General features: G+C 37.6%; 1 protein-coding gene across 1 annotated transcript in view; it reads right to left on the bottom strand.

Annotated features, from left to right (window-relative positions):
* SNTG1 (syntrophin gamma 1) overlaps nucleotides 1-27,744 on the bottom strand; it is a 584,956-nt gene that overhangs the window by 164,671 nt on the left and 392,541 nt on the right. Inside the window, exons 6-8 of the mRNA XM_040972717.1 lie at nucleotides 19,909-19,966; nucleotides 19,116-19,159; nucleotides 18,988-19,029 (exon numbers count right to left, since the gene is read on the bottom strand). Of these exons, the coding sequence (XP_040828651.1) occupies nucleotides 18,988-19,029; nucleotides 19,116-19,159; nucleotides 19,909-19,966 (144 nt within the window). The remainder of the gene's footprint in view (nucleotides 1-18,987; nucleotides 19,030-19,115; nucleotides 19,160-19,908; nucleotides 19,967-27,744) is intronic.

A 27,744-nucleotide genomic window follows, 5' to 3' on the forward strand; every position in this document is an offset into this window, starting at 1 on the left:
CTATCCTTCAACAATTGCTTTAAATTTTACCCATTGGAAAAATTTCTTTTGCACTAAATATCTGAGACATAATTAATTGATTATAAAAACAGTGAAGATGTTGGTCAAATTGTACAGCACTGATTGGACATACTGGTCTCATCCACTTCCACTTTCCCCTAATCCTTGATAATTACCAACTACTACGTAAACATCACCAAAAAAGAAATTAAAAACAATAAATAAACAGGTTTGGCTGATCACTGGAAGTGGTGATGAAAAATAAAGATTTCTTTTTAAGATTGTTTAATATATGTGTATGTGTGTATACAACAAAAATGATTAAGAATATGTAGCTTAAGAATATGTTGTGTAATGCAAAGGAATTGCAGAATTAAGACTTAGTTTCTCACTATGTATATCTATGAACTTTTTGAAGACTTCTTTGTAACATACATGATTCCATCTTGTAGAAATAAATGAAAATATCTAGATGATCCTGAACACAATTGTACAGGTCTTGCCCTTTCAAACTTCTCCTTAGCCTATTCTTGTGGTTTAAATTCTACCTGCTTTCCAACAGAGTCCCTGGAGGAGCCTCCCACCACCTGGCAGCTAGAAGGCAGATATAAAACAAAATGAAAAAGCCCTTTTTAGGAAATCTTCAGTGACCATGATCCCTGAGTTTCAGATTCAAATTTTACCTTATTCTCTGTTACTTTTGAAAGCCCAAATAAATCTTTTTAAATTTTTCATTCTTAAGCAATTTCAAATTCCAGGGAATTTGAGTGACAATTTGATTAAGGAATTGAGTACCCTAGTGTTTAAGCCCCTCATTTTACTTTTCTGTAAAACATAATTCTAGATTATTTTTTTTTTAATTACTTCATTTAAAATTTATTTGAAACTCAGTAAAACAGAGAGGGATCCATCAGCTGGTTTACTACACACATGCAGCGGGGCCTTGCCTAAGCCAAGGGCCAGGGACTGCACCTCGGTATCCCTTGCTGGTAGCAGGGCCCATGTTCTGGAGCCATCATTTACTTTCCTCCAAGGATTCATTAGCTGCAATCTGGACCACAGTAGAGGAACCGGGATTCTAACTGGCACTCTGAGAGAGAGGCCATCTCACACAGGTAACTTAGACTGTCATATCACAATGTCTGTACTTTGACCTTTAAAAAATAAGCATTGAACTTTATATTTAAGGAGCATAGAGTGGTAGACGTGGACAAAGTGAAAAGCCTCATGACTTCCCAAATGTCCACAAAAGCCATGGCTAGGCCAGGCCAAAGCCACAGGTCATGGGTGGCTGGAATCCAATGACCAGACTGTCAGTGCTGCCACCAGGGCTCTCAACTGGCCGCGAAGTGAACTGAGGACCTTGGAGAGTAGCAAGTCCAGGTGTTCCGATTTGTATCTCCCATTCAGTATCTTCACTACTCAACATCAGTTCCTGTCAAACTCTTCGAACCACATTCTGTCAGAATTCATCTACAAACAACCTATCCTATGAGGTCAAACAATCATTTAATAATAGGTAACCAAAGCTCTATCTCTTTAAATAAGTTGCAGTAAGTAATCTTCAAATTTGGACTCTAGGTTATTCCCCTGAGATAAAATGCTTCAAGATCAGTTACATAGTTTAAAAAAAGCCAGCGTGCATTGGGAGGATATGCTCACATGTGGCACTTTGAAACAACGCATCGTGGATTTTGTCACGGACAATAGCTTTGAAAGGCAAACGGTAGGGAGGTGGACAGAGTGTGCGTGTTGCTCTGTGCACACAGGGAGCAGGAAGGATAGAACGCTCGTGTCTTTGAAATCCCCTTGTTCTCCCACTGCTTGCCTAGGCTATGTTTGAAGTCTGGAGTAGAAGAGTTCGTTAGCAACATGAGGAAGAACAGGAGCGGCTTCTCCTCTTGATATTCTTGCTTTGGTCTCCATAGTAACCAGGGGCAGCAGTGCCCCCAGACAGAGCTACTCCACAACTACAACTTAATGGGAGGAAAGAGGGAGCATGAGAAAGCTGTCTTGACAGATTGATTGGGGTAACAATTTGTCAGATCACTGGACTGGGAAATCGCTACAACTCTGCTGATTCTGTTCCTATCTCAGCCTCATAAACTGGGGACTGAATAAATATGGCCACAAGACATTGCATGCAGGGCTAAAAATCTTGAACTAGCACCACTGCCATTTACTGCTGGGATCCACCATATCCCTTCCACTGCTGCAGAAATCACAAACCTGATTAATAACAACAAAGACTATGAGGAATATATCAGGCCCTGTCTTTGATACTGCCCTGTGAAAGAAACATGAAATAAATTCTGAGATATTTTCTGTGCCAGTCACCAAAATTTTCCTTGATATAAATTGGCTTAAAATAAACCTTACTCAATTGCTGTTGGGTAATATTTTCAGAACATTACCATCATTGCTTTCACTAATTCCAGCATATAATGCAAACCCTCTCTTCTTGATACGTAATCTGAATGTTGTTCAACATAGAAGAAAAAGTTTTTGAAATCCATTTAATGTGGTTATAGTTATTTGATATTCACTAAGAAAAAATATCCGCATTGCTTGAATTTACTGACCTTCATTAATTATAAGTAGAAATGTAATAATCTCAAAAAATGTAGTAACAGATGTCTAATAATGCCTTCTATCGTATGTTGATCATTTGTGCCTTCAAATAATTACAGGTCTGTTTTATTTGTTCTGTCATCTAAAAGTATGAATTATTAATGGGAAGCAATAAACTTTCTAGTACTGATTATTACGCCCAGTATATACATTTGGGTAGTCAATGCTTGGTTGTCAATGAGTTATTGCTTTGTGTCCCTTACATAGAATATAAAGTTCAGCACAATGAAGACAACTGTGTGTACTCTCACTCTAACATCTGCCATTCTATCAGTGGAATATTGTATAGTTTGAGGCACAAGCCAATTACTGTTTTGAAGCTAAATTTATTTTAGCAATCGGCTATTACTGTATATATGTACCTGACATATTTGTATATACATATGAAAAACACAAATATAAGTTTGTAAATGACACAAAATCATCTTAAACCCAATCTTGAACATTAATTATTGTGAAAACACTATTTCATACACTACTAGTATATGATGGATTCACTGCGTTCTTAAAATGTTCATACCAAGATACTATCTCTCATTTGATTATTTCAATGATAACATAAGTGATTTTGGATTGTGTGTGACACTCCATTTGTCATTTTCTTGCTTATCCTTAATAGATTTTTCAGGCAAGTAACTATGAGGAATTTTGAAAATGTTCATTCAAATGTGTATTTTAAGGTTTTGTGAACACCAGAATACATTTTGATTTTATATTGTCCATGGACATTACTCATAAATTTAAGTAAACCAAACATTACTTCTCTAGCTCCTGAAATGGATTTACATGTACTTCCCCCCAACCTGCAGCCTCTGCCAATCTGAAGCACTGAGATGCCTCAATGGAAGAGTGATTCCATCTAATCCAAAGGTGTCTACAGACACTTGATCATGGGACAGTCCAAAAATCACATTTATTTTTGTCGGAAAATGTCTCAAACAAAATAGAATAGCATTTGCAGAAGCTAAAATTAAGCCCCACAATAAGAGTGAGTGGGAACATACATGAGTTAAACCAAAGAAAAAGAAAGGGACAATCACTTCTTGAGATTGTTACATTGCGGCATGTGAGCTGTTAAATTCTATGTGTTTTTTAAAGAAGAAATTAAGATATATTATATTACAAAGTGTCTGACATCTAATTCTAGGCCAAGATCTATTCTTGGAGATTCTTAGGACTTGATTGTCTCCAGAATTAGTAATGAATTTATTTTTAGAGTCTTTTCTGATCCAATTTGTTATCCCAATCAACTAACATTTAAGAAAGTTCTAAAAAAATAAAATTGCATTCATTAATGGCTAACAAACACACACAAAATATAGAAAAAAACTGGTGTTGTCAATCTAGACATTTAAAGCAGTATAAATTAACCTGCTTTTTAATACATTTATTTAATTTAATTGGAATGGCAAATTTATGGAGATAGCAGAGATCTTCCACTCCCTGGCTTATTCCCCAAATAGACTCAACGGCTTGAGCTGAGTCTGTCTGAAGCCAGGAGCCTGGAGCTGCCTTCACGACTGAATTGGGTGAAGGGTACAAGGAATTGGCCAGCCCCCATTGGTTTCCCAAGCCATGAGCAGGGAGCAGTATTGGGAGGTTAACTGGCACCCGCATGGAATGCCTACACAGTGGGCAGCAGTGTAACTTGTAATGCCACTGTCCCAGCAGTGTTTTAGAAAACTGCTGTCATTTAGAAGACATTATCAGAGAATGTGAGACAGCAGAAACCTACCATCACCCTGAAGGAGAAATTTCAGGAAATGATGTCATGTTGGTCCAGGAGTCACATGACTATTAGGTGAAAGACAGGGTACTTCTTTGAATGTAGAGGAAAGAATCTTTCAACAAAAGTTACAAGGTAATGTGGATGAAACTGGATTCAGACAAATGAAAGCCCAGAGATGCTTTAGAGAAGTGCCAGGCACTGTGGTGCAGTGGGATAAGCCACTGATCCAGTCCCAGCTACTCTGGATCAAAACCATCTTTCTGTTAATGTAGCAGATTATTGAGTCCCTCTACCATGCAGAGCATACCAATTACGTGCTGGGTTCCTGAGTTTGGTCTGGCTCAGCCCCAGCTGTAGCGTTTTGTGGAATGAAATTCTCTCTCTTTCTCTCAATCTCTTTTGCTCACCTTGTCCAACAAATAAGAAAAATAATTTTTTTAAAAAGTATAGAGAATTCTAAATAAGAAAAAGAAAAAAATAGGAAAGAGAAAAGATTTACTGCTAATTTGGAAATTAGAGGACTGCACTAAGATATCACTTTTTATAGGGTCAAAATTATATATATATATATTTTTTTTCTGAACACAATACAACAATCAGACATTGGCTTTAGATAAGATTAAGAATCAGGGTAGAAGGCTGCATTTCAATATCGAAGCTCTGTAGCAATCGTAAAGAAAACAAAAGGCAAGAACTTCCTCTCTCATTGCAATTTTAAAAGAAAGATTATTACAATAAAACCATCCCTGAACTAACAATATGGTATATAATTGCTAAAATTTGAGCTTGGAAGGTGGATAGCAGAAGTTTAAATGCTGTTTTTATTAGGTGCTAGCTGTGTACTATTGGGCAATTGACTTAATATCTCTGCAATATATTTTTCTCCACAAATATCACAAGTAGTTACGTCTATCTAGCAGATCAGAAACTCAGCTTTTTATCATCAGAAAAACACTTGGAGAAGATTTTGAACTTTATATTGACTGAATAAATACTAGTTACATGACTACAAAAATATTTTTTCTTTATTATGGAAGTTCTGTGTATTTGAGATACAGAAATGTCTACTGAATAGCATTCCTCAACAATTCTATGGAATCCCACTGAAACTGATTTAGAAGTATCTGATCACATTTTTTACATTCATTTTCTCACTTTAATGATTACCCGACAAATTCCAGCAAGTCCCCAACATTTAAATAACACAGCCTACCAACAATGGAGTTTAGCTGGCACACCATTGTATTTGCTCTCAACATATTCAATTTACAGTTTGAAGAACTATCCAAGAATCTCAATTGAAAAGCCAAGAAAAAAGAGGTTAGCCAAACCTGCATTGTGGTACAGTAGCCTCTATTTGAGATGCCGGCAGGCCTAACTATCTAGTTTCTGATATAGCTCCTTATTCATCTATGAAACAGCAGAAGCTGGGCCAAGTCTTTGGGTCTCTTTCCCAATTGTGGGAGATTTGGGTGGAGTTTATGACTTCAGCTTTCCCCACCTTTGAGCTATTTGGGAAATAAAACAATAAATAGGTAGTTTTCTTTCTTCCTCTCTCTCTCTCTTCCTCTCATTTTCTGTCTTGATCAATCACTTTATCTTTCAAATACATAAATAATAAGCAAATAAATGAATGCATAAAATGGAACTTATCTTTAACTGCATTTCCAAAAATGGTTCTGAAAAAATTAATATACATATACAAAATAATGAACTTGAGCAGGGATAATAAGCTAGGGCTTTGTCTGCGAGGCTGGCATCCCAGATGTGTGTTGATTCCTATCCTTATTGCTCCAGTTTTGATCCAGTTTCTCATTTATGACTGCTAAACAAACACCCAAATGTTCTGACTTCGGACAGACTCAACTCTGGCTGTTTTTGCCATTTGGGAGAAGTGAATCAGCACAAGGAAGATCTCTTTCTTTCTGTCTCTTCTCTCTGCCACTCTGCCTTTCTAATAAAAGGAATTTATCCTCAAAGGAAGAAAATTTTTTTACATCTTTCAATATATACAAAGATGGGATTAAATTATGTACAGATAATCCTCTACCCAGTGGTACTGGCATCCCACACGGACACCAGCTCATGTCCCAGCTGCTCTGTTCTCTATCCAGCTGCCTGCTTATGACCTGTGAAAGCAACAGACAATGATGCAGGTCCTGGGGAATGTGTACTCACATAGCAGATCCCTAGTACACTTCTGTACCTCAGCTTTGAGTCAGCTCAGCTTTTGCTTTGCGTTGTTTGGAAAGTGAACAAACAGATTTTTTAAATTTATTTATTGTTTATTGGAAAGGCGGATATACAGAGAGGAGAGACAGAGAGGAAGATCTTCAGTGGGATGGTTCACTCCTCAAGCGGCCGCAATGGCTGGAGCTGAGCCAATTGGAAACGGGGCGACTCCTCCAGGTATCCCACATGGGTACAAAGTCTCCCACGTGGCCCAAGGCTTTGGGCCATTCTCTGCTACTTTCCCGGGTCACAGGCAGGGAGCTGGATGGGAAGCAGGGCCACTGGGATTAGAACCGGCACCCATATGGGATCTCAGTGCATTCAAGCTGAGGAACTTAACTGCTATGCTATCACACCGGGCTCGAACCAACAGATTTAAGACCTTCTCTCTATCTCTCATTTTGTTTCTGTAAAATTGGCCTCTCAAATAAAAGTAAATATTTACTTCTGAATAACAAGAATTCTACCAACGAGACTGTTAAATATTCCTTGACAATAGAATACTGGACTTTCTACCATTGCTTATTCCTTCAACGCAGTGATATTCTTAAATAGCAGAATGCTGGACTTGTGGCTGATGTTGAAGGACTGTCCTACTGTAACAATTTGGGGAAAACAGCAGGTTTGTGGGAGAAGGCGGAGAGAGGCTAGGCATATGAAGGGGGGGACTACTATACCTACCAAACTGTGTCGTGGAAAATAATAAACAAATAAATAACTCTTTTTAAACATACTAAAATGTTAAATACCCAAATATAAGTTCTGACACTATGAAGCCAGCATACATAACATAGAAGATATGTCTTAGAACATTGACTTTGAAAATATTTTATGAAAAAGATCCCTAAAACATAGGCAAAAAAGCGAAATTAAGCATTTGGAATTTTAAATTAAGAATATTCTTTACAATAAATGAAGCACTTGATAGACTGAATAAATACATGTAGAACAGAAGAGTATTAGACATCTGACAGGGGGTTAAAAACCCGAATTTTAAAAAATGAGCTTAATCATATAAGTACAATAACTTAATGTACAAGATTTGAGCAGCAGATCCAAATAAATATTGCAAAGAAATCTAAAAATGTTCAAGTGATATAAGTAAAAACTGGTCAACATCACTAATCATCATGGACATACAGATTGAACACATAGACTTCTTTGAGTCCAGTTGGCGTGATTATAATTTTCAGGTCAGGAACTGAGATATAACAATGTAAGATGCCAGCTGAAACTCGGCATCACAATGGGCACAGCATTGTCATGTCCTTCACTTCTGATACTGCTAGTTGATAAGTGCATGGGAAAGCAGTGGGATGATCAAAAGCCTTGGGCCCCTGTACTCAAGTGTGAGATTCCAGATGGACTTTCTGGCTCCTCTTCCCACTGGTCCAACCCTGGCCATTGTAGACATTTGGGAAATAAATCAGTAGACAGAAGATCGCTTTCTGTTTCATTTTTCTGTCTCCTCATCCTCTTTGTGTAACTATTCTTTAAACAAATACACAAAACTTAGGAAAAAATAATGACATCAAAATAACAAAATATAACAGGAGCTGTTAAGGATGTGTGGTAAAGGGAACAGAGGTGCACTGGTGATGGGGATATAAGTTATTACAAACAATAGAGTGAGAGGTTCCTCAATGAATGAAAAATACAACTACCGCGTTACTCAGTAACCTGCTTCCTAGATATGTGATAGATGAAATGAAGTCAACATATCAAAAATACTCTTTCTGTGGTGATATTGTTAAATATTCAAAATATAGAAAGCATAATTTTAGAAAAAAAAAGACCAATTTTTCTCATGAGCAAGGCTACAATTTTCTTCAACAAAATATCAACTAGCAAATCAAATTCAACATTAGAAAAAGAGAATTATACACCATACTATATGGTATCTGTTCCAAGCAAGCAAGGATAGCTCAACATTTATAATTCAATCAATGTAAGCCAGGAAACTCAAAGAAAAGAAGAAAAATCATGCATTTATTATAATTCATACAGAAAAAAAGTATTGGAAGAAGGATAGAAAGCATCTAGGTTATAATCAATCTACAAGGAACAGGTATTCTGGCATGGTATGTAAACATGCTGCCTGCATTGCTGGCATCCCATATGTGAGCGTTTTGCTTCCTGGCTGCTCCACAGCTCATCAACCTTCCTGCTGATGTGCCTGAATCAAATAGCACTGGATGCAACAGGTAATAGGGCTGCAGCCAACCATTTGGGAACCCTGCATGAAACTCTTGGATCCTGGTTTAGCCTGGCTTAGCACTTGCCTTTAGCACCATCTGGGAACTGAATTAGTAGATAGACTATATCTCTGTTTCTCTGTGTCCTTTCCTATTTTTCTAAGATTTATTTTATGTTTATTATAAATTCAGATACACAGAGAGGAGGAGAGACAGAATCATCTTCTGTCCAATGATTCACTCCCCAAGTGATGACAACGACCGGAGCTGAGCTGACCCAAAGCCAGGAACCAGGAACTTCCTTCAGGTCTCCCATGCGGGTGCAGGGTCCCAAAGTTTTGGGCAGTACATCCATTGCTTTCCCAGGTCACAAGCAGGGAGCTGGATGGGAAGCAGGGCTGCCGGGATTAGAACCGGTGACCATATGGGATCCTGGTGCTTTCAAGGCAAGAACATCAGTTGCTATGCCACTGTGTGCACTAGGCCCATCCTTTCCTATGTTTCTGTATGTCTTGACTTTCAACTAAATAAGTCTTTTAAAAAATTATTTACAAACTAATAAGGAGAAATTTCTCAGCCTGGAAAAGAACACCTATAAATACTATAAATAAAAACCTTCATGTAATTTCATATGTAATGGCAAGGCATAGAAATGTTCCATCGTATTTAAAGTAGATTGGAAGATCTAGTAAGTGCAATGAGATAACAAGCAGAAATAAGTTACATAGTTTGGAAAGAAAAACAGGTTATCTTAATCACAGAGGACACCATTATTTGTGGGGGAAAAATCCTAGAATTAAAAATTACAGCAATGTAGCTGGATACATGTTTAATATATGGAAGATAATTCTTTCCCTACATCCCAACAATGGTAAACTAGAATTATTAAAACAAATGTAAATTGGTGGTGATGTTTTTTTTTTTTCTTTTCTCAGTCCACCACACACATCAGCCTATACACATATGGTGGTTGTAGCTCTGTCCATGGGACCATCTAATATGCAAAATAATGCATGGCATGGCTCAGCCTAACCCTGCCCGGTGGTGATGTTTTGACATGGTAAGCAGCCACTCGTGAAGCTGGCATCCTTGTGGCCCATATTGGCATTCATGGTGAAGACCCAGCTTCTCTGCTTTTGATAGATTTTCCTGACAATGTGCCTCAGAAGGTCGTGAAGTTGGCCCAAGGATTTGGGCACTGGCCACACATGTGGCAGAGCAAAACAGAGTTCCCACTTCTTGGCTTCAGCATGGCCAAAATCTTGCTGTTGAAGTCACTAGGGAGTGAACCAGCAAATCAAGGCTATCTTTCTCTTAAACTCTGCTTTCAAATAAACAAATAATCTAAAACTAAAAGCCACAAATTGCACTGTGATCTACCATGTGAGTGGTGGGGGAACACATTTTTAGGCTTTCTTCCGCATTCCAAGGTACATCAGCAGAGAGTTAGTTCAAAAGCAGAGCAACCTGACCTTGAACCAACGCTCAGACACAGAACAGTGATACTGTTTCTGGTGGCTTAACCACTGTACCGGAACGCTGCTCGCCATGTCAGGGATTGTCTCTTTTAAGTGACAGTGGAGCCAACTGAAAGCTCAATGAATACTTCCAGATGAAAGCATTCCAGATCTTATGATATTGGATATTGGGCATCTGCTCATATCCCACAAGACTAAGCAACCTTTCTCTTGCTTCAGTGTGTGCGTTCTCTTGCTTCAGGTGAGTTAGTGTTCTAATCAGAGGCCACGTTTCAAAGAATAAAATATGGGAGAAAAACAAAGAAGAAATGAGTGCACAGTGGGGAAATCCAACAAGCTCATTCTAACAAAGGTGTTCACAATTGTAGTGGAGTTAATATTCCCGTGTTATGATGTGATAATAATGGCATTTTACTCTGTGGTTTTTCTCTGAAATACACATTCTAGTCACAAGAAAAATAACAGCTGAGGGACATTCTAATCACAAGAAAAGTAACAGCTGAGGGACACCATACAAAATACTGGAATAATACTACTCCAAACTCTGAAGATGATCAAACACGACAAAAGTCTGAGAAACTGTCACAGACAAGAAACCTCAAAGGAGAAATCCTACATAATATAGTGTGTATTTCTGAGGGGAGTTGGATAAATAAGGATAGTCAACAGGTGAACCAAGGAAATCTAACATGTAGACTTTCTCAATGAGGCACCATGGATACCATAATCATGTGATGGTTAATAATTTAAGAAATCTAGTGTGAGGCATATTACAACTCAACTCACTACTACCTTTATACATTTTACATCAATCTAAAATGTTTTAACACAAAAATAAGTATCATTTACAAAAATCAAATATCCAAAAAGCTTGTGTTTCAGGTTTAAGAAATGATCCAAAGTGAAACTGATCAATACTTTTCTTGGCATACCTCATACCGGAAGGAGAAGGGAAGGAGAAGAAAAGAGGGACAGAAGGAAGAAAGGAAGAAAGGAAAAGGAAGGGGAAAGGAGGGAAGGGGGGACATCATTTAGACTGTTAGAAATGTATCTATTAACTATACTGAATAAATGTTCTTTGTATTAACATCATGTGAGCATGAGAATTAAAGAGAATTGTGTTGTCATAAATATGCATTTACTGCAATATTTAGAATCTAACAATGAATTCCTGAAAATTATATTAGATACACAATTGGTGAAGACATGGAAAGGATATACTGTTGTAAAAACTGGAATTTTTTTTTTAAATCCTGAAAGATCAGCAAGAGGAAGTTGACCTAAATTTGCTTCAATATTCTTAACTATTAAGGAAGTGCAAAGTGAGCTGAAGATGCTGTGCCATCTCTGAGCAAGCACAGACAAGCGGACGTGTGCTTTGTTTTTCATTTTATTTTACTTGTCATTGTGCTTATATCTCAAAGAATATACATCAAATCTATTTACTTTTCCTGTGTCACTCCTTTGATATGAGTTAGTGTTCTAATCAGATACATGTTCTTTCTGAATTCTATTAGTCTTATATAAGAATTTTTAACATTTTTTTTCTGTCATATTGCCCAAATCTTTACTAATCTATTTCATTTCATTTTGATATATTTCTGGTTTATCGGTACTATTTCTGCATTCCTTATTTTTCAATATTTCTATCAGATTTTATTATCTAAGTTCTTTTCTTACATTCCTTTAGTAATCTTTATGCAATGTTGATGCTATTTAAAAATAATTTCTCCAGTTTACCCTGAAAGTACTAAAGCTCTAAGTTCTTTATTTCTGAACCTTATTTTTTATGTTTCTTCTAATTTACATTCCATGTCTTAGTTTTTCATTTGATATGAATAATTTTTTCCAGTGCTGGTGACACTTCAATATTCTGTTGTTCTTCAACAGAGAGACACTGAAAAGTGAACTTTCTGTCTTGGATGCTGGATTCTCCATGACTGGTTCTACGGAGGGGTTGTAAGAGGGCACCAAACTTGCTTGGGAGAATTAACATGAATTGTTTGTGTGTTCTTTCTCTAAAGAAAGATTATTCTTTTTTAGTCTTCACTAAAGAAGACTATTCTAACTTTCTCTGATCATGATAATAACTTAGCTGCCCTGTTCTAGCAGTTCAAAGAAAGACATTTTGTGTAGAGGGGAAGTTGCACTTGTTCTTCTTTTTTTTTTTTTGAACATTCCCTAGCCACTTGCTTCATGTAATGTCCCCTGAGCCCTCCTAAGATGACACCCACTCATCTGTCTTATTCTCAAATCAACAAGAATTCTCGCCTATTTTTAGATTTTTTTTTCTAAATCATCTATTATTCACTGCTCTCTAATAGTTTTATGCCTTTCCCCTAAAAATTGTATTCCTTCTTTCTTTTTTTTTTTTCCTTTTGAATGGGCTTTCTCCTGGGAACTAGAACTTTGTTCCACAAAGGTTACAGTTACCCATTAAAAAAAAACACTCATCTGAATAGCTGTGACCATGCTCAGTGTCACTTTTTCACTTTCGAGATTTTTGTATGCACTTCCCTTTTTGTTTGTTTTGTAAATATCATCACTTTACTTTCTAGGTTTGAATAAATGTTATCCTTTTACATTAAACAATTCTGAGCAATTTGGCTGGAAAAGAGATTGTCCATGACATTTTTTTCTTAGAAATTATTTATTTGTTTATTTTTATTGGTCGTTCAAATTTACAGAGAGAAGGAGAGACAGAGAGAAAGATCTTCCAGAATTGAACTGATCCAAGGCCAGGAGTCAGGAGCTTCTTCTGGGCTTTCCATTTGTGTTTAGGGTCCTAAAGCTTTGGACCATTTTCTGCTGCTTTCCCAGGCCACAAGCAGGGAGCTGGACAAGAAGTAGAGCAATCAGGATTAGAACCGTTGCTCATATGGGATTCTGGTGCCTGGAGGAGGAAAACTTTAGCCACTAGGCTACCACACCTGGACAAGCCCATGATGTTTTAAAGTCTTATTTCAGATAAGAAAAAGGAAGGAAGGAAGGAAGGAAGGAAGGAAGGAAGGAAGGAAGGAAGGAAGGAAGGAAGGAAGGAAGGAAGGAAGGAAGGAAGGAGAAGAGAAAGAAAGAAAAGAAAAGGAAAGAGAAGAGAAGAAAAGAAAAGAAAAGAAAAGAAAAGAAAAGAAAAGAAAAGAAAAGAAAAGAAAAGAAAAGAAAAGAAAAGAAAAGAAAAGAAAGGAAAAGCAAAGAAAAGAAAGGGAGGGAAAGAAAGAGAGAAAGGGAAAGAATTTGCCAAGGGGATGTAGGATTTAGGTTCTTTATCACATAACATGATTGGAAGTATCTATTAGAAAAAAATCATTATCCCAGATCTTCAAAACTCCATTCCTACATTCTTCTCCTTGTTTGATAATTTGATGATCTTGAAAATAAAATAAGGGCTTTGCAAAAGTTTATGATTTGTATATTACCATTCACCCATTTCTGTTTCTCCTTCTATCCTCTAAGGACACGAGAGAGACTGAAAAGAGTCTCTGCTGAAGGAAGAGCAGATGACAGACACACTCATTTCTTCCACAGGGGTCTATCCCTTCTCAGTGTGATTGGTCCAGGTGTGTCTGCTGCTGTGTCTCCTCTATTTTTTTCCTAGAATGAAAATATCTGGGGATCAACTAAAACATTATGATTTTGTCTCATTATTTGGTAGATGTGTAATCTCAGTAATAGAAGGGTTGCACAGTTACATGGCATATGAGCAGAAATAAGAACTTGATGGGCATTAATAGCCATCATAAGGAGACAGAATGCATGTCAGTAAAAGGCTACGTGTGTTGTCTTCATGTATTATTATTTTTTTAAACATTTATTTATTTTTATTGGAAAGGCCTATATATATACAGAGAGGAGGAGAGACAGAAAGCAAGATCTTCTGTCCATGGTTCACTCCCCAGGCTGCTGGAGATGAGCTAAGCCAATCCAAAGCCAGGAGCCCAACACTTCTTCCCAAGCTCCCATAAGAGTGCAGGGTTCCAAAACTTTGTCCCATCCATGCTGCATTCTCAGGCCACAAGCAGAGAGCTGGATAGGTAGGGAGGCCAAGGGGATTAGAACTGGCTCCCACATGGGATCCCGGTGTATGCAAGGCAAGGTTTCTAGCCGCTAGCATACCATGCTGGCCATTTCATGTATTCTTAATTAAGGAACGGATACATAGACTCTTTTTTTATTATTAGCATTTTTGACAATTTTGACATAAGGGTTCATAGACTCTTAAGCATATTAAATCTAAACACACAAATAAGAGACTCTTTGAATATTTTATTCACTTCTAATATCAGAGGTGGCGTAAAAAGAATCTCTGGACTTTTTATTTTTACACTTAACTTTTCCAAATCACTGAGAAATGTTAAGTTAAATGATTTCATGTATGGATAGTTCAAAGAAAAACACTTGGATGCATAAAATGCATTGGTCATTTAGAGCACAAAAGCTTTGTTTTTTCCAAGTTGTGAGCAATATAATTTCTAGCAGTATGATAAACCATGATTTATAACTGAATGACATTTTAATCTTTTCACCAAAGTCTAAAATGATTTGTGTACACTGCAAATATGTTTCTTGGTGATGCATAAAACCTCTAAGACTGTTCCAATATATAAATTACTGCTTGATCTTCAGGAGATTTGCTATAACCTTTGTAATGTCTTTTTTCTGATTAATATAAATTGGAAAAAGAACATGTTCTTGTGGAAATGGAAAGTTAAAGTTTACTATATAAAAACAACCAAAATGATATCAACCAGTATTCATTTCTGCAACAGTATTTCCATTGTATGAGTGCAAATTTTTATATAGTTGAGCTTTTATGTTTCTCTTATAAAAATAATTATTATTTCAGAATGAAATCAAATTCAGAATGAAGCACTGATTAAGTATAGTTCATATAATCTAATATTTTTTCTTCATGAAAATTATACATGTATAAAGATGAACCCCTTCTTGGGGAATTCCTAAATCCCAAGCCTATCAATGTGCCTTTATAAGCCCACCTCTAGAAATACCTGCCTATTCCTTCTACTCCACATCACAATCATCTATTCTATATTTAGATTTTTACTGTGTGGACATTCCCTAGTTATCCTGACATACTATTTTGTAAGAACAGAGATATCTTTTAATTCAAGAAGCACTTCTAGTTTTTGTAGAGTTAAATATTATTTAATATTGTATCTGTTTATTGTAGATACATAATTGATAAATTTTCAAGAATGTTGCAAGAGAAAGAGATTATCTGTTGTGCACTCCACCAATGACTACAATAGCTTGTCCAAGGCCAAATAAAATCAAGGAGCCTGGAGCCCTATCCAGTTTCCCAGCAGCAACGGCAAGGGCCTGGTTTCTAGGTATATCTTCAACTGCTTTCACATCACATTAGCAGGGAGTTGGATTAGAAGTGTAACAACAGGTCTGTAACTGGCATTCATTTGATACACATTTTGCAGGGGATGAATTAACCTTTAACACCACAATACTGACTCTATTTCTTTCTTATTTTCAATTTCTATCTCCAACTTTTTCTATACTGTTTTAATTTTAAAATAATGCCCATATGCCAGTAAGTGTAGTCATATCAAGTGATTGATGCCATTTTTCTTTTCTCTTTTTAAGTATATAGTTATTTTATATTTGAAAGGCAGATTCACAGAAAGAAAGAGAAATAGAAATATCTGTCATCTGCTGATTCATACCCTGAAGTGTAATGGAGTAGAGTTAGTCCAAATCCAGGAACCAGGAGCTTCTTCTGGGTCTCCCACACAAATGCACAGTCCCAGGGACTTGAACCACCATCTGTTGCTTTCCTAGGGCATTAGCAGGGAGCTGGATAGGAAGCAGAGCTTCCAGGGCATGGATCACAGAGTCCATTTGGAATGCTGGTGGCAAAGGTAGACAATTTCCCTGCTATACCATCACACCAGCCCAATACTGTCTCTCTCTTTCTCTCTCTCTCTCTTTTTTATTGAGCAATTAATTTAAATGTGTTTAACATAGACAGCACTCAGACTTTTTATAGGTGATCAGTTTTGCTAGTTAACAATAACAAAAAAAAACATGAACGTATAGATACAGACAATACAATTCATTCTGTACCACAGATGCCCACCTTGATTCCACGTTGGAATATGTGGAGCCAATTTGAGACACAGAGCACTGTTAGCTCTGTGTCCAGGGGATGACACCTGACTTCCAGCAAAGATCATACGGGACACCAGTGGACACAGGCACAGCATCTCCCATAGGACTAAGGAAAAAAAATGATGGCAGCATGCCAAATTGCAATGATGAGTGGTATAAAGTGAGATAGAAGTCTTCTCAATAGCTAGACGTATGCTAGAAGCCTCACATATTTAACTTCATTCCAAAAATCAGCATACCATTCCAAAAAATTGTTAGTTCAAGTTTTCTGAGAAGGAAGAAAGAGGCTGAAGTATAAGCCCAGTTGCTTTGGATTAGGTCAGTAGGTTGACCTGGGATTGGGATAGTGTAGGGTATGCGAGGGGAAGTCCAATGTGTACATCATGATGCACTCGTAACACTGTTGGCACAATGGTTCTCATGTTTAATTCATGAGGAAACTTTGTGTGCTTCTCTTCTTCAGTAATCTTTCAGCAGGACAAATGCCATGGGGTACAAAGGGTGTCAGGGAAAACCAGAATTGATTATTGCCCCACCCCCAGAATGGTGCCATGAAAAACAGGAAGTGCTGCAGCAATGAAATAAAATCTACTGATCAGAGAGTATGGGCCATGTGGAATCACCCGGTAGTGTCAAACTCTCCAACTCCAACACAAAATAACAAGTGAAACCTTCCCAATGGTTTGTGGATGAATGTAGAATCTCTAACAATGAGAATGGAGAGAGGAGGTGAAGAATAGAACAGTCACATAGAAATGACGGGCTATTGTTCCTGCACAATGGGTTTCTGATTTTGGAACTCTATACCAAATGTGGCATATCAGCAGGCTAGTTCAAAACCACGGACACCCTCTGAGCTAATTGTGGCTTTTTTCTGCCCAGGTGAGTTCATTTTAAAACACTTAATTAGTATCTCTGTCCCACTGAGGTGTAAGTCTATTCACTCAGGTAATAAGTAGCAAGAAAAAAGACATCTAGTTGCTGGGGGAAAACAAGGATTGGAATCAAATAGAAGTAATGGTACCTATATTTCAATGACCACAGTGTTAAGGGTGTCAGTAAACAAAAAGTATTTTGTGAAGGACCACATGGAATTTCCAGAACAATCCCCAAAGTCTTTCCATTGAAAGAGAATGTGCACCATCAGCAGTGGTGTGATTAGCATGTTCTAATCTTTCATGCCACACTGAGCTGTTTAATCAGCGCTCCATAGCAATTTGTCCAAGCTCGCTGCTTGCCTCTGAAGGGCAAATCACAAACACCTTCCAATAAACAGCTTGCAGTTTTTAAAGCGAAAGCGTTTGTTTTCATTCCATGAATAGTGAATTTAAAATCAGTTTATGTTTTGAAACAATATGAAAGATAAAAATATGTTTACTTACTTAGGTGTACGTAAAGCATGCATAGGGGTCTTCAGAACAGAGGTCTCTGTGATGTGATGTTTTCTAACTTGTTTTAAAAAATCATTTGGAAATACTGTCATCCGTGCGTATTTGTAGAAAATGTTAGGCTGGATGTGTGTATATTTTTCATGATGTTTGCACAGAGTTGCAAAAGATGACCTAAGTAGGAGTTTGAGGAGACAAAATAAAGGGACACCCACAAATGCTGAGTTGTTATGCCCAGGGCATTCTCTTTTATTCTCCAGACTCTGACTTCTCACAGACACGTGTCTCCCTTTCATGGGGTTGAAATGTGTGAATACATCAGAATGGCAGTCTCCAAACAGAAATGAACAGAAGAACGATGCTTGCACAAACCAAAATGCATCAGAGGTATGGAAGGTAAAAAGGTTTGCAATGATTTTCATTTGTTTGTTTCTCAATAAAATTTTAGACATGATTTTGTTTTCAGCGCTTCCTATAGGCGCTACTAAGGAAGGCTTTATGAATAATATTTAATCAGTCATGAAGAAAAATTTCCAAAAGCTCCACTACTGTCCTGTTCTCTTTACTATTGTTTATTCATTCGACAACAGATCTTTCACAGTATAGTTTATAGGTTGCCTACAATGGAGTCCCTTCAGTGAACTATTAAAACTCAATCTTTAGGGCCAGAAACCAAAATTTGCCAAACCAAAATTTGCTAGGTTAGAAAAAGCTAATTTTGAAAACCTCTGATTTTGTGCATTTATAAACAGCCAACTCATAACACATTAAAATTCTGCCTTGAATTCCTATGTCCCTCAGACACATTCACACACACATATATAGCCTTTATTTGCTCTTCCATTGAATCCTAATATGAAATAAGATTTTACTTATATTGTGCTATTACTGATAAGCTTTTAAACACTTGCAAATATCTAGAAATTATTTCATCAAGAGATATGTTTAACTGGTTTTGAGATTGACAGAAGCTAAAATAACCCTGCTTAAGTATTTGTTTGAAATGTGTTTCATGCTGGGTAACACTGAACTGTGTCTGAAATGAAAAGGAATCAATTAACAGATAATTGAAAATTTTATAACATACTAGATCAATGTCGTATTTCCCTAATGGATAAATCATAGCTTTTAGAAATGCAATAAATCCTTACTTATACATAGAGGAAACTATAACATTAGGGGAATAGTAAACTCACCACTTCTTCATGTCTGCATTTTCTCACATTAATCCCATTTATCTGCAACAAAAAGAAAGACATAGTTTCTCATGGTATGTTGCAGATTTCTCTGTGCTGCACAAAGAGGAGGAGAGTAAAATGTGTACCTGCAGAATCGCATCTCCAATAAAAAGTAGTCCCGCAAGCTCCGCTGTAATGAGAAAGGGGCCATCATTCAGACAAAAGGCTTGACTAAAGCATCATCAAATTCATAACGAAAAATGTATCTACTTATTGTGGTTAGCACCTCAAATGTCGTACAAAGAGGGAATATCAATATAAGAATAAGGTTCGATTCACCTTGATTATTGAAATGCATGCAGGTATATTTCTATTTAGTTCTGTTGTTTCAGATCTTAAACATACTAAAAATGGTTAATTCTTCTGGTGAATGATACAATTTTCTCTTTGACATATTTCTGAGTTCTCACTGAAAAGGTTTGAGATGCTCACATTAAATCCATCAGTCTTGGGATCGTTCTATTGTTTAAGATACTAAGACAATTGCTTTACATATATGTCATTTTTCCTAAATGATATTTTTTTTTCTTTTACAGAAGGCTAAATAAAACTGAATACAGAAACTGAAAAAAATAATGTAGGTTTGTCTTTACTACACATCCAGTGTTATGACTGGTTCTGTATATGTGTGTGCCTAATGAAACCAAGGAAAGCCTGCAGTATCTCCAAGTCACCCAGTCACCTTGCTGGACTTCACTGCTTTGCCCCTCTGTGAGAGCCCTTCCGTGGCGTGATAAAGGGCACAGCCCAGGAATTAACTCCTCACCATGGGGAACATGAAGCCAGGCATCACATGACACAACAACAGCTGATGATTCATTCTTCAATAACAAGAATTTACAAAGCAATGACTGTGTTATAATTCTGTGAACATCTTACCTCTTTGCTCCTTGGAAATTTTTGAAATGACAACTGGAATATTATGTTCTGCTCCTCCCTGGAACAGAAAAATCATGTATTGTAAATTTTTAGTTTTAAAAACATGCAGCTTTTTAACTTAGAAACCATAGAGTTTATGAATAGCATGTGAAGTGGGCACTAGGCAAACTTTAAATAAAATGTGTGTAATTTAAAGTTGATATTGTTCCCATGAAGCTAACCTATTACCTGTTTAGAATTTTGGTGAGGCACTCACTAAATAGTCACAACTTTAGGGGGCCGGCACGGCGGCCTAGTGGCTAAAGTCCTCACCTTGAACGTGCTGGGATCCCATAAGGGCGCCAGTTCTAATCCCGGCAGCTGTGATTCCCTTCCAACTCCCTGCTTGTTGCCTAACAAAGGAGTCAAGGGTGGCCCAAACCTTGGGACCCTGCACCTGTGTGGGAGACATGGAGGAGGCTCCTGGCTTCAGATCGGCGCAGCACCCGCAGTTGCAGTCACTTGGGGAGTGAATAATCAGATAAGAGATCTTCCTGTCTCTCCTGCTCTCTGTATATCTGACTTTACAATGAAGATAAATAAATCTTTTTTTTTAAAGTGGCAACTTTATCTGAAAGTTTCATTTCTCAGAAGATATCGTGATGTCTTTTAACAGGTATTGTCTTCAGAGTGAAGCAAGGCAAACCATTTTAGGGATTCCTTCCTAAGATTCAACACACTTAATAATTAACTAGTTTAATTAGCTGACTGTTATTGCCAAGCACTTAGCAGTATAGGGAACTGGCTGCTAAGTGACCAGGGATCCAACACCCGCACTTTGCATAAACAAAATCAGAATCTGCATATGCATGAGAATGAAGAGACTCATCTGCATTTCCTTCATTAGTGCTAGATTCCTCCGTGTGAAAGCTGATGCTCAACAGTTTACAGAAGGGAACACACTGCCAGGGGTTTTGCAGTAGTGCTTTGTTATTGGAACAAAAGTAATACGAAAAAAAAAAAAAACACATGAACGGGAAATAAACAATCTAAAGGTTTATAAAGTGAAACATAATCAATCCTTAGAATAGCTGTATAATGTCCCTGTTGCTCTATTACAGAATGCAGAAAGCAGAAAACAGTGGGTAAAAATCCAAATGAGTACATTAAAGAATAAAAGGTTGTACGTGAAAGATGCATGGCTCTTTGAATAAGAGGATCATTGGAAAAGCAGTCTGAATTCCAGGGATCTTGCCCTATGATTAAGGTCTTTAAATCTCTTAAACTCTTTGTTCTAAACCAGCAAATTTAGAACATTTTTCCTCATGGGTGTCACTCTTAATCACTGAGTCCCAATGTGTTTGAATATTTGCCCATTGTTTTTAAGCAAAACAATGGTATCTAATATCATCTTGGCAAGCAAAATCCTTTCCGTTTTTAGAATCTGCCCCCCCCCGCAATGATAATTAAGATAGTGAAAATTCTCCTCTTCCAGTTGAAATCCAGTCCCACTGCCAGACTCTTTCTTATAGTTGACCCAGAATCCACTAGTCATCCGTCTGATTCTCCCACATCTCACTAACTCTGTGAATGAATCCCTGACACAGGCTACAATGGTCCCTAATCTTGCTCTGCATTTTAGTTCAAGTGGTCCCAGCCAGCTATGATCCAAGCTACGACAAACATGCGTCTCATCTGATGACAGGGAAACCGAATTACAACTAGGATTGTGTTGGAAACCAGGTGATTATTCAGCGTCCAGTAAACATTAAGTAAAGGGGAGCTGTCATTCTACTACAGTGTATCTACATATATATATATATGATGGGCATTAAAATGGTAAATAATCATGGCATTAACCCATTCTAAGACTCTAAACATTCATTAGTTATGAAAGCAATCTGTCTACAAATTCTGTTTAGTCTCATTGTATTTGTCAGCTACTAATTTGCTATACATTTTACTTATTTTATTTCTCCTTTTGACATCCCCAACTAAATCAGTTTCATGACAGCATTGATATTTAGGTTTCTAAATTTTCTTTTTTTTTCATACACTGATAAAAATCCAGTGCACAGAATGAAGCATTTTTTATCACTGAAATGTTTGTTAAATGAATGAATAAAGTTTAAATCTGTTCCAAACCTGCACTGTGGTTGCTAATCATGTCTTCAGATAGTATGCAATTAAAAATATCAGGAACACATCTAGATTTTGTTTGTTTAAGAAATAGGCAGCTAACGCCAAAGAACCGTCAAGTGAAGTTTTAAGTAGAATGGAAGAAGGAAATAAATCAAGTGTGATATAGTATTTTGATATTTTAAGGCAGGGAGTGGTAATTTTTCACCAGTCTAATCAATGTGCCTATCATCAAAGTATCTCTCTTCCGCTCTTCTGCATTTTACAGTTTTCTTTTGTTCTATGACTGAATGCAGGGATCTTAATGCTTAAATTTTTAAATCAAGTTTCTATAGAGAAATCAAGTTTCTATAGAGAAATCAAGTTTCTATAAAGAATTTGGGTCCTTCTAGATAAAATGCTGTTGAAACAGTAATTGAATGGCATCAACTCAACAATCTCACTCTATTTTCATTGCCTTAAACATGTACCTATCCTTAAAAAAAGAGGATATAAGCAATCCTTATTTTAGAAAATTTTTATTAGCAATGTTTCTTTAAAATTTGCATGATTTTAATCCAAATATGCTTTTTTAGACATTTTGAGCTTTGAATATTTAAACTAGTTTCAGAAATAATTTCTTTCATTAGAAAGAAAAATTTGAGACAAAAATCGCATGATAAAAATGGGAATTTAAAATTATACTGCTTTGAAATGTCAGAGCATTCCAGCTCTGTTAAAGTTAATTAGATTTAATTCAGGACTTAAATGGGAAAAATCTAAAGTCTTCAAGGCAAGAATCAAATGATGTGCTTTCCTCTGTTTAAAAGAGGTGATAAGCTTTCCATGGCATTTACGATCAATACAGAAATCCGTAGCAGCTTGTGTTCCGTGGGCTTGCTCCCCTGTGTAACTTCCTCACTACGCGCCTAAAAGATGTCAATATTGACTGTTCTTTTCTGGAATGCCTTGTTTTCCTATTTTCATTAACATAGCTGAACTTTTCCTCTTATTTGAGATTTTAGCTAAAAGATCTCTCCTTCATTGTTTTTCTCTGGAACATGGTTGCAATTTGCATTTATCTAATTAATGATTGGATCAAATGATTGGATCTACACTTCCTGTAGCTTGTGACTAAGTTGAGACACATCACCATCAGGACAATTTATGCAATGATCCTGATTTAAAGAGTGACTATTTTTTATGACAGCTGCTTCACCAGCCACCTGGACCCCGTGGAAGGAGCTTCTCTGTAGCAGGCCTGGCCTCACCTCTGCAAAGACAGAAGCAGGGCTATGCTGGAGCTGTCCAACAGCCGGATAAAGAATAAAGCTGAGTCCCATGTCTCTGCCTGGCCCTTGCTGTGCTCAGATGCCTCTCAGATTATAGCCTGGGGTCCTCCTTGAGGGTTCAGTGACTCCTGGATGCCCCCAGGTTATGTACTAGAAGAAGATCATGGACAGAGCTACTCATCTCACACAACTGCCACAGCCAGAGTAGGAAAACTGCAGTAGGCCGATTTTCATGAAGTGATGATGACGTTGATAGCTACAGGTTATTTAAATCACATTAGATGGCAGTCAGGATCTAGACAAAGCTGTTTGATGATATGTTCTCATTGAGAAGTCAACAGAAAGCTATGATGTAGATATTTCCATTATCCCAATTTTAGGAATGAGGGAGCTGCCCAACGTGGACAAGCTTACAGATTAGTAGATGGCTGAACAAGAGGCTGAATTCAGGTACCTTGACCCTACCTGAGGCACGTCAGACACCCTGACCCTACCCAAGGCACGTCAGACACCAAGTGTTGCTTTCAAGTAAAACTCTGTTGCACCTGCCTGTATCTGAAGGATTAAATGTCCATTAGGAATGCATTTTGCAAGCATGGGAAGGGCTCAGACTGTTTCAAAGAAAGAAGCCCCCTGAAGGTTCTCAATTCATTTGTGCATTACAATTACCCAAGCAGTTGTTAAACACAACAGGTCTGCAGTTTTCTCCAAAGATTTCTATTAAGTGGGAGTAAGGCCATAGTATAAGTCACTATATTCTCAAAAAAAGATCACTGAGTGTTTCTGTGGTCCCCCCTATTCTGAGAAGCACTGTTCGGTCATCACAAACGGGCACCATGAAACTGAAGAGGTTCACAGGTATAAACAAGGTCACTCCACTGGTAGAGGGCAGCTATGAGCATGAATCTCAGCTCTGCTGGATCTCAGGGCACTGTTCCTTCCTCTGGTTAAATACCCAGCTATCTGGGCCAAGCACCGTGGCCTAGCAGTTAAACTCCTTGCCTTGAATGCACCAGCATCCCATATGGGCGCTGGTTCTAATCCCAGCAGCTCTACTTCCCATCCAGCTCCCTGCTTGTGGCCTGGGAAAGCAGTTGAGGACGGCCCAAAGCCTTGGGACCCTGAACCCATGTGGGAGACCTGGAAGAAATTCCTGGTTCCTGGCTTCGGATCAACGCAGCACCGGCCATTGCGGTTACTTGGGGATTGAATCATCGGACGGAAGATCTTTTTCTCTGTCTCTCCTTCTCTCTGTATATCTGACTTTGTAATAAAAATAAATAAATCTTTAAAAAAAAAGAGTGACTATTTTAATGGAGCATTGTTATTCAAGGGTGGGAGAACATCCTAGAATATGGAAAATGAAGTAATGTTGAAAGATGTGCTCGGATAGTAGATAGCAGTGCAGTAAATCAAACATCGTGCGGCTTTGTCATATCCACTTTATAAAGCATAGATGATGTCACATCTAGCATTGCAATCTCAGTGTAACTGGAATTTCATTAAATCAATCCTAGAATGCTTTGGGGCACAAAGAATTTTGACAGATCGTTGCAGTTCAACATTTTCATTATTCTAATCAGTCTGTCAGTTACAGTCTATACTCTGAGGGAAACAAAAGTGGATGACTCTCTCCTTGTTTCACTTAGAGTGCAGGAAACACTTGTGAGCAAACAATAACAACACAGTAATCATGGTTAAGAGCCAAAGCTGACGGGACTCGGAGAATCATGTAGGGGACATGTGACGTAGACGCAAGTACCATCATTCTCCTGAACACGATGTGCATCTGCCAGAAACACTGAAATTTGGTTTTGGCAAAAATTAATGCATTTGCTGATGTACTATATGATTGCATTCATATAGAATCCCAAAATAGAAAGATGAATAGAGACAAAAAGTAAATCAAAGGCTGTTCAGTATTGAGACGGGAGAATTGTGGTGACAAAGTGTATCTTAAAGAAATGCATTTCTCCTTGAGATGCTAAAATGCCCTAAAACTGTGCCAGTATTGTATTTAGTTTTGGATGAATCAAAAAACATGTTGCATTATGTAATTGCGTATTTCATTTTTTTCAAGGATTTGTTTATTTGAAAGTCAATGAAAGAGACAGAAGGAAAGAGTTTTCCTTCACTTGCTGATTCACTCACTACATGTCCAGAACAAGAGTTCGGTCCAGGCCAGACCAAAAGCTAGAAATCAGAGAAGCGTCCCGTGTGGGTGGCAGGATCCCATGTACTTAACATATCATCTGCTGTCTTCCTAGGCACTCTCACAGGAAGCTATGTTAAAAACAAAGCTTCCAGGATTCAAACAAGCCCTCTGATACGGCAAGAGAGCATCAAAAGGGCAGCTATATCCTAAAGCCTGCCCCAAGCTGTGTACTTCAAATGGGTGATCTGCACAGTGAATTCTATAGTAATAGAAATGTTTAATTTAAAATAGCATTTAGAATGATAATTGCCCAATATTTTGGATTCTTGGGACTCATCTACAATCTCCCAGTTTAGGTCGGTTTTCTGCATTTGCAGGAAATGCATATAGATTTTGTCTATGGTGGAGAAAATAATGAAGCAAGTGAAGCAAAAAGAACAAGGAGCAGTTAAGGGAGATGCATGGGAAGTGTCTTGTCTGCTATTTATATACTTTTGCTTTGAAAACCCTAACAAATTAAACAGTACAATTTGACTCAGTTATCATGAAGATACATTTTTAGCTGTGAAATTGGATACAGTAACCACCCAACCCTTGAAACGAGGGAATTGCTTGTTTGAACCTCATAATTATGATTAATTTATTTTTGTATGAAAAAACTAGAAATTGACTAGCATGATTTGTGTCTGCAGATGGAGCATTTGGAGATAACAACATCTATGTCCCCAAGAGGAGAGTTTAGCCATAATTTAGTTCAGGTTTCATAGACAAAGAGCAAAGTTATTGAGTAAAGGCTATGTGTCATCAGTTTTATGTAGGGTTGAGGCTCAGTGCTGCCAATTACAAGAATAGGTAGGTTCCTTAGCCTCTTAATTCTCAATTTCCTTGTCGGTGGAAGGTATTTCAGTGAGTATAGAAAACAAATTAAACAACATTTAAAATATTTAGCTCAGAATCGGTCACATAATGAGAAGGCCATAAATATTTATAATCGCTGTGTATAAATTACAAGATAATTAATGGTAAGAACAATTGTAATTATCCTTTTAATTGCTAACAAGCTAAAAGTTCCTGATAGATACCACCTTTGAGCACATACATTTTCTCAGTGATTGAGTATAATTTCATCTTTACATGAGAAAAGCAATGTCTGGTGGAAAATGCTACATGGCATATTTTCTAGTGATAGTATTTAATACACCCTTTCCCTATACGGTGATCGTTCAAGACATTGCCCAGGGATATAATTCAAAACGTAAAATTACATATATTTGTACTTTAGGAGAAACAGGAGATAAATGAAAATCTCATAAATGCAAGACAGCGATTTTCTTTAAGTTGAATATCACTCGGTAAATATCAGAAGTGTAAGGCCAAAGAAGCAAGACTTGTAAACCCTCCGTTGCTTTAAGTGGGTGATATTTGTGGATACAGTTGTACTCACTAACTTACCTACAGGATGATAAGTACTAGCACGGTTCCGGTTTGATGAACACTTGAAAGAAAATATCTACGAAAGGACCCAGACAGGGTGGAGACAGCAGCCAAGGTACTGAGAGGGGAGTCAGGGAATCCCGCAGGGGTTAATGCTGCTCCTGGGGAAAGCCAAGGTCAGCACAGATGGGGAAGGCCAGCAGGACAATGCACGACCTACACAGCCATCCTGATGCCTCTTCAGAGGAAGCCACTTTCATCTGAATGCAGAGTGGGATGTGTGACTAGCAGTGACAATGCTCATGTTCATTTTCTTCAGTTCTGGGAAAACACAGATATCTTGGAGGAACATAACACTTTTTAAATAGATAGGCTTGACTTTTCTGTTTAAGGACGAGTAAAACCAGGAACTGTTATGATAGGAAAAAAAATGCACATTTGTGACTTCCAAGAAATGTATTCCATCAGGGAAAATGGAATGATGATAATGAGAACAACTCAAAAATCTACCAACCCAAAGTTACAACAAATACAAGAATACTTGTGAATGGAAATGTGGGTGTGACACAGCATAGATCAGCATGGCCACCAACAGGACAGAGCAGGAGTGAGCACTGTACACAGAACACAGGGAGGCGCTCAAATCATAAAGGTAGGAAAGCCCCCGCACTCCCCCTCCAGGAACGCCCACTTTGAAGTCCCACTTTGAAGCCTGAAATTGAGGCTTACATAAAAGGCATCATAAAGACAACAAAGTCTCAACACATTTCATAGTGTTCTAGTTCTATTCTTCTTTTGATCCTTGTTGATTCACTAGAGTCCAATGATGATTGTAAGTCAGGGCAGAAATGCCGAGAA

This window comes from Ochotona curzoniae, unplaced genomic scaffold, assembly GCF_017591425.1.
Source record: "Ochotona curzoniae isolate NIBS_2020 unplaced genomic scaffold, NIBS_Ocur_1.0 contig_2318, whole genome shotgun sequence".
In the NCBI taxonomy this organism is placed as follows: domain Eukaryota; kingdom Metazoa; phylum Chordata; class Mammalia; order Lagomorpha; family Ochotonidae; genus Ochotona; species Ochotona curzoniae.